The 13,110-nt window shown below is 46.5% G+C and overlaps 1 protein-coding gene across 1 annotated transcript in view; it reads left to right on the forward strand.

Moving 5' to 3' along the window:
• Positions 1–13,110, forward strand: part of LOC108789947 (estradiol 17 beta-dehydrogenase 5-like) — a 28,956-nt gene that overhangs the window by 7,820 nt on the left and 8,026 nt on the right. Inside the window, exons 2-6 of the mRNA XM_018560097.1 lie at positions 5,227–5,394; positions 5,961–6,077; positions 7,200–7,277; positions 7,583–7,705; positions 9,226–9,338. Of these exons, the coding sequence (XP_018415599.1) occupies positions 5,227–5,394; positions 5,961–6,077; positions 7,200–7,277; positions 7,583–7,705; positions 9,226–9,338 (599 nt within the window). The remainder of the gene's footprint in view (positions 1–5,226; positions 5,395–5,960; positions 6,078–7,199; positions 7,278–7,582; positions 7,706–9,225; positions 9,339–13,110) is intronic.

The raw sequence follows: 13,110 nt of genomic DNA on the forward strand, positions 1-13,110 counted from the left end.
ACATATACATATACACATATACACACATATATATTTATATACTGTATATGCATAAATATATTCCCTCCCCAAATTAATTTCCAGGTCATATGATCTGGATGACATTTGCATTCACTGCGGAAGCATCAAATGCTCATGTTAGTGAATGCAATGTCATTCACATTTTTAATGATCAAAAACCTGTGAAAAAGTTGCCACCGTCATAATTTGCATTATCATTAATGTGACTTATTCTTATCTTAGTGTTATGCTAAAAATGTATGAACATTCACTTTAAGCTTTTACCATTATGATTCATTACATAAAAGTCAAATAAAAGTGATATCATTTTATTGAACAGACTTCGATTATTAGATTGTGGGGAAAAAAAATGGGGTGCGCAAATGAAGTAAATTGCATTGGGAAAAATTACAGGACAATTTTTTTTTCTAATATTTACTATTCCCAATGAAAAAACAAGGAAATACAAATATACACCAATCAGCCATAACATTGTGACCACCCGCCTAATATTGAGTAGGTCCCCCTTTTTCTGCCAAAACAGCCCTGACCCCTGGAGGCATGGACTCCACTAGACCTGAAGGTATGCTGTGGTATCTGGTACCAAGCTGTCAGTAGCACATCCTTTATGTCCTGTAAGTTGTGAGGTGGGGCCTCCATGGATTGGACTTGTTTTTCCAGAACATGGATGCTTGATTGCAGTGGCGTAACAATTACCATAGCGACCTAGGCAGCCACTATGGGGCCCGGCCAGGGCATCCCTCTGATGCCGCCTGGGTCGCTATGGCACATCAGGGTTCTGGCTGTCACTGACACAGCTCAGCAGCGGTGGTGAACAGGAACAGCTGCTGCGGAGCTGTGTCAGTGAGAGCCAGCAGCTGCTGCAGAAGAGGCCAGCGTTTGCATTGGAGGAGGCGGGGCCCGGGCCTAAGAGCCAGTGATGTAAGAGGAGGCGGGGCCCGGTGGACGGAAGAGGAGACGGGGGATCAGAGAGGTAGGCGGGGCCCAGCGACCACACGGACGGAGCCGGACAGCCCGTACACATAAGAGGTGTGCAGCCCATCTGAGACCCTGCAGAGCCCTCTATAGAGAGTCTATGGTGGGCTCTGCAGGGTCACTCTCAGGTGGGCTGTTTCGTATATCAGGTGGGCTCTGCAAGTGGCATAACTAGCAATCACGGGGCCCCATACAAAATTTTGCTGTGGGGCCCTGTGATTTCTAGTTACGCCCCTGCTTGATTGGATTGACATCTGGAGAATTTGGAGGACAAGTCAACACCTCCAACTCGGTAGTGTGTTTCTCAAACCATTCTTGAACCATTTTTGTGGTGTGGCAGGGTGCATTGTCTCGCTGAAAGAGACCATAAGCTGAAAGAGGGAATACCCTTTCCATGAAGGGGGGTACAGCAACAATGTTTAGGTATGTGGTATGTGTCAAAGTAACATTTACATGACAGAGCCAAAGTGTCACCACCAGTGGGAAGGAGGTGAGCTCTCTCCCCACATTGTACCACTATTCCACCAATGACAAGACAACTTCCATCCCCTACTATTTGGGCATGAAGGACTGTGTTGGTACAATGCAAGCTCTAATTAGTGGATGTAACAGACGCACCTTGATGGGAGCCGGTACCGCGGGTCGTGGGCTCACTGCGCAGGCGCGCCGCGGGTCTGCGAATCGGAGACGTCAGCATCAGAGTGTGACGTCCACCGCCGCCGTCCAGCAACACCCTGCGCAGGCGCATAGACAGATCCCTCTCTCTCTCCCCCGAGACCCGTCCACATCGGGCGCAGGCGCGCCGCGGGGCTCCGCCCCCTCCAGACGCAGCACTCGGCTTAAAAGCCGCATCTCAGCACTTGATCAGCGCCTTCTGTTGAGTGTGCAGGACGCTGATCAGCTCAGGTCCCCACTCGCCTCACAAAGGACCTGACGCCTAAAGCCTCATCTGGAGCATCCGAGGCCAACACTAACCGCAAGTAACCTGGGAATCTCCCTATGCATAGGGAACCTTGCTGTTCACGTTGATTCTATATATATTCCAATTGATGTCTGCTAAACCTTGCTATCCACGTTGATTCCGTATATTATCCAATTGATGTCTGCTAAACCTTGCTAGCCACGTTGAATTTATATATTGTCCAATTGATGTCTGCTAAGGTTAAGGGAGTGATAACCTGACAAATCATACCTATTAGAGCTGTATTGTGGACTTCACCATTTATCAGTAATATCACACCTAAACACACTCAGTGGCCTACCACTACTAACTTCAGCCAATGTGTCCCTCCGGCGTCAAGTCAGAGGTATCGCACTTCTAGTGAGACTGAATCCAATTTTACAACTTCTCAGTGCATACGGGGTGTGATGTGTTGCAACTTTCTCGCAGCCTTATTCCAAAACTGGGTATAGCGAGGTGGAGGAGTTGCTCTCTGATTCCCGTCCTCACCCTTTAGCTGTAAACCGCAGTTGTGATCCACGTTATCCACAGCCAATAAAGGCGAGCGTCACAGTACAGAAGACCCAAAAATTGAAATGGATCCAGCGGAATTAGCTCAGTGCATCCTTAACCTCACTCAGCGGATGGAGGACCTCACGCTGAACGTGACGGAAATCCGTAACGAAAACCGAGCCCTACGGGAAGAGATGTTAATTAGACCACCTGAAGGGGCATCCCCCAAGCCAGCCCAAAGCCATCCAGCACCTGAGCCCCAGGTAAGTCCTCCCGATACCTTCTCTGGGGACATAAACCGTGGCCAGCAATGTCACCATCAAGGCGAACATCCTTAAGGCAAAGGAACGTCAGAAGGCTTACCATGATACCAGACACAGACGTCCCCCGGACTATCATGTTGGGGATTTCGTGTGGCTATCCACCAGGAATCTAAAACTCAGGACCCCCGCTCGCAAGTTCAGCAGGCTTTTCATCGGTCCTTATGCTGTTGAGAAGGTTGTGAACTCCGCCGCCGTACGGCTTACTCTCCCTGCTGACCTCAAAATCCACCCTACGTTCCATGTCTCTCTCCTCAAACCTTACCGCCGAGATCCTTTCGGGGCAAGGGTGCCCCCAATACCTCCCCCATGTGTGGTGGACGGTGAAGAGGAGTTTCAAGGTGGAGGAGGTACTCGACTCCCGCCGATTCAGGAATCAGCTGCAGTACCTCATCCGCTGGTAGGGCTACGGGCCCCAAGAGGACTCGTGGGAGGACTCTCGCAATGTCCACGCTCCACAAAGAGTCTCCCGCTTCCACAGACTCCATCCTGGCCGTCCTTCTCCGCGTACGAACCCTGGAAGGGTTCCCTTGAGGAGGGGGTACTGTAACAGACGCACCTTGATGGGAGCCGGTACCGCGGGTCGTGGGCTCACTGCACAGGCGCGCCGCGGGTCTGCGACTCCGAGACGTCAGCATCAGAGTGTGACGTCCACCGCCGCCATCCAGCAACACCATGCGCAGGCGCATAGACAGATCCCTCTCTCTCTCCCCCGAGACCCGTCCACATCGGGCGCAGGCGCGCCGCGGGACTCCGCCCCTTCCAGACGCAGCACTCGGCTTAAAAGCCGCATCTCAGCACTTGATCAGCATCTTCTGTTGAGTGTGCAGGACGCTGATCAGCTCAGCTCCCCACTCGCCTCACAAAGGACCTGACGCCTAAAGCCTCACCTGGAGCATCCGAGGCCAACACTAACCGCAAGTAACCTGGGAATCTCCCTATGCATAGGGAACCTTGCTGTTCACGTTGATTCTATATATATTCCAATTGATGTCTGCTAAACCTTGCTATCCACGTTGATTTCATATATTATCCAATTGATGTCTGCTAAACTTGCTAGCCACGTTGAATTTATATATTGTCCAATTGATGTCTGCTAAGGTTAAGGGAGTGATAACCTGACAAATCATACCTATTAGAGCTGTATTGTGGACTTCACCATTTATCAGTAATATCACACCTAAACACACTCAGTGGCCTACCACTACTAACTTCAGCCAATGTGTCCCTCCGGCGTCAAGTCAGAGGTATCGCACTTCTAGTGAGACTGAATCCAATTTTACAACTTCTCAGTGCATACAGGGTGTGATGTGTTGCAACTTCCTCGCAGCCTTATTCCAAAACTGGGTATAGCGAGGTGGAGGAGTTGCTATATGATTCCCGTCCTAACCCTTTAGCTGTAAACCGCAGTTGTGATCCATGTTATCCACAGCCAATACAGGCGAGCATCACAGTGGATGTTTGTGATTTCACCGATATGCATGTCAGTCAGCTCAGGGGGAGTCTCCACTATCTATCCTTGTGCTTGCCTGCCAGACTTTTAAGCAAACGTTCTTTTTGCTCACCCGGCTCCACAACAGCTCTATGTTCATATCAATGCCTAACATAACTCCTGAGGAAGCGGACTATATCTGTGAAACGCGTTGAGTCAATGCCATCCAACTGCTGTTATTCTAACGAGATTCAAAAACACATCTTGTAATATGGTTTGATATCGATATAATTTAATGTGTGAAAATAACATTGGAATGTGAATAGGGCGAGGCACTCATAGAGTATTACAGAGCCATTTCAACTATTCGGCACAATTTATGTTTTTTACTGTTTTTAAAGGATTGTGTATAATATAAAAAGTTTTCTAAACAATTATACACGGTCTGTGTGTAACTATACACAGTCTGTGTGTGGGTATCTTAAAAGTCCGGTATGATTTAACAAAAAAATAAATTGAGATTTTATGGGTTGTGTTACCCCCAAAGGAATCAACCTGATAAATATATCTAGAATAAAGAAAATAAAGTGTGCCTTTGCTGTAACTCACTTAAAATTGATTGGGCAATAAAACATTCTGTAAACTGACTTGACAAATGATGCTGCAAATAATGTTGGAAAGTGAAGTTAACTGATGAATTATTGGGTTATGACAGAGATGTATGCATGGCATCCTGTACAGCTCCTGGCATCCAGTGACATTAGTTAGATGGGCGGAATGCGTTGCTAAGTGCTCTTAGCAACCGGGGATGCTCTGGCCGGAAATGGCGCAACAGGCACACCTGCCACCCCCGTTCCCCTCCCCACATGACCTAATAAGAACTGCTTCAGGCTGCTTCATTATAGGGATGGCCTTGGGTTATGAATAGAACCTACCGGGTCAATAAACACTTGCACTAAACATTAACATTTTCTATGAATTTCTATGAAGTATTGTCATATATAAATCACATTGTATTTTCTCAGTACCCCAAGAGCATGGTGGAAAAGGCCACACAGCTAGCCATAGAAGCTGGGTACCGCCATATTGATGGGGCATACCTGTACAGCAATGAGGCTGAGGTTGGCCGGGCCATCCGAAAGAAGATCAAAGATAGGACCATAAGGAGAGAAGACTTGTTCATCACTGGGAAGGTAGGTGCTTTCTAGGGAGAACCTTAAGAAAGGTTGTAGCGGAAGTATGTGCTAGGTCCTCTCTGAAGCGTTGTTTCTTTATAAGGCAATGTACTTTTTGTTTTTTATCTCAATGTAATACTGCATTGCGGCCACTAGATGGCACTGAGGAGCAAGGAAAATAAATACTTAGCTCCCTATGCACCTTTAGCTCCATCTAGTGGCCATATTACAATATTACATTAAAACATTTGAAAATTCATTGCACTTGTAAAGAAAACGAAAGAATTTTAATTTTGGCCTATTTTCGCACAGAGCGAACATTCACAGATATTTGCAGGGTCAACGCCTCTGCAAATTGTTTATAAATAACCCCCAAAGTGTATGTAAACCTTAAAATTAATTTCCCTCATTTGCTCCCTTTGGTCTGTTGAATAAAGCAATAAAGCATTTTGTTGTATCTGTTCTATAAGTGCAATGAGTGTTGAGCCTAATTTAAAAAACATTTGTGCTGATCAGGCCTTTTCTGACCTTGGTAGAAGTAGTGTAGCACTGTATCTGAATGACGTATTTTTTATTTTTTTAAGCTCTGGAGTACGTTCCACAAACCTGATTTGGTTCGGCGAGGTCTGGAGAAGTCTCTGAGAGCTCTTCGACTGAATTACCTGGATCTTTTTCTCATTCACATGCCTGTAGAATTTGAGGTAAACATATTTCATGGCATGGGACAGTGTTATGTTAAATCAGGACTCCGGCCTTCCCTTCAGTCTTGCACAGTTGTGCCGGCTCCTCTCCTGAACTGAAAATGAATACTTTGATTTTACTGCACACTGTGATCTTCTCCTTAGATGCATTAGAAGATGCAGCAAGTCAGAAAGAGGCCGCCTCATTTCCTGGCTGGAGGACATCCAGCACTTTTTTCTCCAGCCTAAATGTCCTTGTCCTCCCCCTACAATTTGTTGGATTTCAGTAGGAATGCCCACCCCTGCAGACTGCCATCCATCCACCAGGGCATTTTAATATTTGCATAACTCCCCCTTTAGAGCCAGCACACTGCTTGTATCAGGGCTGAGGCAGGGTGCTGTGATGTTTTCAGGAAGCTATGTACATCATCCTGCCAGCTCTTACCACCAGCCATGATCTGTCTGCATTGCACAGAGACCCAGTGATGAATTCATTGAGTATAAAGTAGAGTATGTCATGAAAAAGAAAAGGGTTTATCTAGAAATGTCATTGACATGTTGAGGAGGTTGGAAAGGAGGAACCGGGGAAGCCAAAACATAAGCAGATTAAATTGTAGATATAAATAAAGCCCAGCTGTAGATGTCTGTTGTATATCCACTAGGGATGCACCGATACCTATACTAGTATCGGTATCGATAACAAGTATTTGGGCGAGTACTCCCATACCTTCCCTGATACCGGAAACCTCCGGTCAGCAGGAGATTTCCTCTGACCGGCAGTGCTGTAGGGAACATGGACCCAGCTTCATGTGCAATCAGGAAGCCGGGAGGCGGGTCATTACTCACCGCCCGGCTTCCTGATTGGTTTCCAAGCCAATCACAATCAAGCTAACCAAACAGCATGGAGCCGGCTTCATGGGCAATCAGGAAGCCGGGCGTCGGGTAATGACATGCCGCCCAGCTTCCTGATTTCCTGGGAAGCCCGCTCCATGCCAGCGGAAGCACTGGTGTCGGCGAGTAACGAAAACAAAATATCAATACCCATACTCGATACCGAAAAAAAAAAGGTATCAGTGCATCCCTAATATCCACCTATAGTATAGTCCTCTGTTGTACTATAATCATGTTCTTTTTCTCACTAAGCCGAGTGAGGATCTGATTCCAGTGGATGAAGATGGGACATATCGGTACAACAACACAGACATCCGAGATACCTGGAAGGTGAGAACAATACATTAATTGTAAATCTCTGGCTACACTAGATTGTAAAAATAAAGAAACAAATAATAGGACATGTGAGACCAAGACATACCTGGGGCTCTATTTACCATCAGGCACCTGTGGGTCATGCCTAGGGCCGCAGCGTTAAAGAACCTGCGCCAAACCTTAAAATTAATAAGCAGGGGTAACTTTTTCTTTATTTTGTTTCTCTCTTCTGTCCACCTCTGGACATTTGTGGTGAATTTAGGAAGGGGTGTTGGGATCACTGTACAAAGGTATTGTAATTTTCTGCAAATATTTTTCAGGCAATGGAGCAGTGTAAAGACGCCGGTCTGGTCAAATCTATTGGCGTGTCTAACTTCAATCGCCGGCAGCTGGAGCTGATCCTGAATAAGTCAGATTTGAAATACAAGCCCGTCTGCAATCAGGTAATACATTTCCAAGGTTGTATAGATCAGTATCAGGGCCCGTTCACATTATAGCATTGTGCTAAATGCACAGACTTATGCTTTTACACAGCGCAGCACAGTGCGTTCATTTGAATGGCACCCCAACGTATATCCTGCAATGCAGTACAATGCATAATATCACAATACTGTGCGTTGCAGTGACAAAAAGTAGTGCTTACACTGTGCGTTAGTATTGTGTATTTAACACAGTGCTATAATATGAACTGGCCCTTAGAGTACATGTAAACCCTAACTGGGTGACATTTAGTATGATAAAGCACCATGTATCACAAACAATTGCCATTTGATTTTGGTTGTGACAACGGTGGAACGCGTCCGGAACATTGTGTATCAGCACAGCTACACTTGTAGTCTTCACCGGGGACACATGTGACAGGGTGACAATGCAGGAGCTATACTGAGAGTCAGTTGTCACCTCATAAGAGGAAATGCTCAAACAGGATGGGCAGGTATTACTTTAATGATATCTGCAGATTGTAGAAGACAATGAAATGAAAATCCCAATCATGAAAATCTTATAGAAATTTTAACATGTTAATTACATCTACTATAAAAGTTCCAATGTATCAAAAAGGGATATTTCATATACAATATATGTGGAGTGTCACCTATTGTCTTCTTATTTTTAATTGGGACTCTGATGGTGGGATCCCCCTGTCACCATTCCTGGCTCTGTTCTGTTCACTTGTGTTCTCTTTCACCTCCAGGTATACAGTATATGGGGGCTTTTGTGTATATCATTTGTGTATAGGTATTTCTAAGCAGATCTTTTATATTTACATATTATAACTGTTTCAATGAATCCTAAATGGTTCAGATATTGATACCTCAATATTTGGTAGATGACAGAAAGTTAAAGCTCGAGAGAGAGTCTCTCCTATTCCTCGGGGACTTTATTATGAGTTCCCAGTTCTGCAACCTGCTGTGCCCATTGTAAGGCATTCCCACCATCCCTAAACTGAGTTCCCGGGTCTACATGCCTTCTATGCTCATTATAAAGGGTTCCCACCATCCCTCTGCTGAGTTCCTTGGTCTACACACCTGCTGAGCCCACAATAAAGGATCAGATCATTCATGCTGAATTTCTGCTGATTTTTTTTAAATTTGTTTCATATACTGGAGAATGTAACAGGAGGAGCTGGAACACACAAATGGGGTGGCAACATCCAAAACTCCCAGGCGGGCAGAAACAAAGCCAGGAATTCTGGCAGGGAGCTCTCGCTCTTGGAGTATAAAAGACATATAAGAATCCAGGGACTAATTCATCCTACAAGGGTCCACCAATACCTGAAATATCACTTGTGGGTGGACATGTCCTATTAAAATCTCAATTCTGGCTGTTAGAACATTGGAAAATATTATAAATGGGATGACTTAATTGTAGGATTTGCTGATAGATATATGTGAAACATAGTCCCTGTGCTTGGTATCCCTGATTATTTGTAAAATTGTATTTCATGTGTTTTTTGTCTGTGCAGGTTGAGTGTCATATCTACCTGAACCAAAGCAAACTGCTAAAATTCTGTAAGTCCAAAGGTATCGTGCTGGTGGCATACAGTGCCCTGGGATCTAGCCGGGATGAGTCGTGGGGGTAAATACAACATTTTCTGCAGAGAATTAAATAAGAACTCTGTTGTGCACCTCCAATGTGTTTAAATATACAGTCTGAATAGAGAGTCTACTTCTTAAAGCTGAACTCCGGTATAAGCAAATATTCTCTAAATTCAAGAGTCATGTGTAGTCTTCCTTGAATCTTGGAGAGCTGTGTGTATTTTCTTCCAGATCTGGGCAGTAATCCAGTGTGAAACTTTTCCTCTGGGTAGGAGCTTCCTGTAATAAAGACCGGTCACTGTTGCTCTCTCTTCTTCTGCAGGATGACTGGTCTTGCCTGTAGGGGGGGTTCACTCTCGGGGTGTTGTGTGTGTGTTTCCTTTGGGTTGGCTGTGTAACCCTGTGCATGCAACTCAAAACCAGACACCCCACGGTCAGGGGCCACGGCCTTGGCCTCGTGCAAACACTCCCACACGTGTAGTACTGCGCACACAGGGCCTCATGGCTTCCGCCGCCTCTGCGGTATTCGGCGCTTCCTCCCCCTCAGGGAGAAAGGCCACCATGAACGGCACCCTGTGTTGGGCATAGCCCCATTGCACACCTACCCTCCTCCGGATGGTTACAGCCACGATACAGTCCACCATCACACTCCTGTAGAACCCCACCTTCTCAGAGGTTGGAGGGAGAAGAACCAGTCCACACAGATAGTCTTTTTGTTGGTTTTACTTGAAGGAATTAACAGAATAAAGTATACGTTCAGCCACCCCCGGGTGGGATGACGGCACAATTCTTGATAGTTGCATAGGGTTACAATTTAGAGAGAGAGAGGTACACCCCAGGTGCAGCCCAGAGTCCACGACTTAATTCGGCCAGAGGCCCACTGGCAAATATCGTCAGTACTATAGCTTCTCACTATTCTCTGGAATCCCATCCTTGTCAGTCCTAGCTTGGTGGGTTTCCCCCTCCAGGGGAAACTAGGGAATCTTTGTAGCTCTACATAGTCCTAGGCCTGGTCCTGTCCTTCCCATGGACCAGCCTATGTTTAAGAAACAGTCTCCCTCCGGAGACTCTGCAAACAGTCCTAGACTTCTGCTCTCCTGTAATCTCTCCATGGAACTCCACTGCTCCCCTCTCAAGCGCCCCCTATAAATCAACTCTCCTGGGACACAGAGTCTCCCCAGGCCAGAGCTGCATCTATCTCCTGGGCCAAATGGGGCCATTGGCCATACTGCACCTACCTACATGCCTCTGCCCCCTCCTGTAGTTTTCTGCAGGCAACCTGCTGGGTCCCTCCCACAGCTCTGCTCTCTGCACAGGCAATGCACAGCACAGCGATGAACTCACTGCTAGTTTTACAAGTAGTATTTGGATTTGTAAAGGCACTTGGGTCACGCAAAGCAGATTTATATCTTTTGTGGCTATTGAGTAATATATTTGAAAAAAAGGATTGTGAGCTTGGTTTAAAGCTATTGAAATGTATGTATTCTTACATCCTTCCTGCCTTGCACAATATAAATATACTGTATATTAGACATGTGTGGCAGGAAAAAATTTGGTTAATTTAATTTTGTTTTGTTTCAGATTTTTCGTTATTTCGTTTTACAGACTTCCCCCTTCATGAAAAGGGGCACCCAGATTCCTATAAGCCCCCCTGCCTGCAGACCCCCACAATCACTGGGCCAGAGTTGTAGGGAAGAGGCCCTTGTCCTCATTGGTACGCTGCCAGGGGCCTCCCTCCTAGCAAAGCACCCTCCCCATGTTGAGGGCATGTGGCCTCATCCCCTCTTTTCCTGCTCTGCCAGGCTGCAGCTCAGATCAAGGGTCTGGTAAGAAGTTTAAAGGAGGACCCCACGCTTTGCTTTTTTTTTTTAATGGTGTGGGGGCCTAAAAATTCCCCCTGAAAATTCCAATCAGAACTAAAAGGGTTGGTATGAATTGGGGAGAGGATTCCACCCTGGTTTTATTTTTTTTATGTTAACGATTAACAACATAAATTCATTCAGAATGACATTCGGAAAAAAATTTGGATGCATCTGAAATTTTCATTATTGGAAATTTCAGATACGTTTGGATTTGTTTTTTTTCATTTGAAAATTTCGGATGCATTTTGGAAAATCCGTACAAATAACTAAATGAATTGCACATGTCTAGTATATATAAGTATATATAAATGATCCCTGGTGGGCCATGAGGACCCTGTGAAACACTGTGGTCGTCGGCGCAGCTATTGTAATGTATTACAGTGTCTTTCAGGTCTAGGAACAGCCGCTTTCTTGATTGACTTCCCCTACGCAGTTGAGACGCATCGGGTGGCTCGCTCATCACAGCATCAATTAGGGAATGTCTAGTATTTTTCTAAATGAAAACTCGACGTTCTCTAATTGGACGAGGGGCGGTGACATCATGGTTAGCATTCATTGAGAAAAATACTAGCTGTTCTCTGAATGGCCACTGTGCCAAGCAAGCGACCCGATGTGTCTTAATAGGAGAGAGGAAGTCACTCAGCACAGCAGCTGTTCTTGGAAGTCCCTGTAAGATAGGGGTCACTGGTGATGGCGATGTCCTGGGGCTTCTCCTCTGGATCCCCGCTGCTCTCCCCCATCTGTATGCAGCGGGGATCCGAGGAGAAGTGAACGAATCGCTGCGGCAGGGCGGGGGGTTTGGAGGAGGGAGCCGCTATCACAGAAGTAAGGCTGAGCAGTGAGGAGAGAGAGGGAGAAGCTCGGCCAGGATCTGAAAGCCTGCGGCTCTCTCTCTCCTCACCGCGCTCCGTCCTCCGCTGCCCCCACGGCTGCAGCGCTTCTTTTACTTTTCCTCGGATCCCCCGCTGCCTCTGCCCAGGAGAGCAGAGGGGGATCCAGAGAAGAAGCTGAGCCCCCCTATGTGCGTGGCCGAGCGGCAGGGGATCGGTACATATAAGTGATATGTGCCGATTCTCTGTGCAGGACAAACACTGGAGCGATCAGCTGATCACTCCAGTGTTTGTAAATAACTGGGGACACATTGTACCATGTGTCCCCAGTTATGAATGAACAGGAAGTGATTTACATCACTTCCTGTTCATTCATGAGTTTCTCAATGGGGAGTAGCACTCTGTACAGAGTCTGCTCCCCATTCAGAAACTGGATGATAGTAAATATTTTATGAATGAATTCGAAGCCTCTGTGCTTTCCATTCATTTAGAACAGAGGCTGCAGAAAAAGAGATTGAGGGCTTTGTGTCCTCAATTTCTTTTTCTATTTTAAAAGGGAAATATCAGGGGGCTGTTTAGACCCCTAATATTTCCTTGAAACATTAAATAAATAATAAAAAATAGTAAAAAATAAAACAAATCTTAAAGGCGGGGCGCTGGGTGATGTCACACGCCTGTTAGGGAGGCACATATTTTTTCCTGCCTCAGGCGCAAAAGGAGCTGGCTACGTCTATGCTCCTGCGGTGCTCGTGTGGCTGCCGGCTGAATGTGTTAGACGCTGCAGACAGAAAGGGACAGGACATCTCTCCCCATGTGCAACGTCGGCCACACGAGCACCGCAGAAGGACAGGACGCCGGCGCCTCTAGAACGCACTGGAATGCAAGCCGGCTGACTCCCTGCGTTCAGAGGCGGGAGGGGGTGTGGGGTTGTATTGAAGTCAATGGCACCGCAGCCATGCCCCCCCCCGCCCACAGTCCGATCGCCCGCACCCGGAACGCAGGCACATTAGTGCCTGCATTCCGGTCCAGTGCGATCTGCAAAAATAGTGCTTGCAGCATTTTTGCAGATCGCACTGGACCACAACGCAGGCACTAATGTGCCTGCTTTCCGGGTGCGGGC

The sequence above is a fragment of the Nanorana parkeri genome, unplaced genomic scaffold, assembly GCF_000935625.1.
Source record: "Nanorana parkeri isolate BGI_ZX_2015 unplaced genomic scaffold, ASM93562v1 scaffold432, whole genome shotgun sequence".
NCBI lineage: Eukaryota > Metazoa > Chordata > Amphibia > Anura > Dicroglossidae > Nanorana > Nanorana parkeri.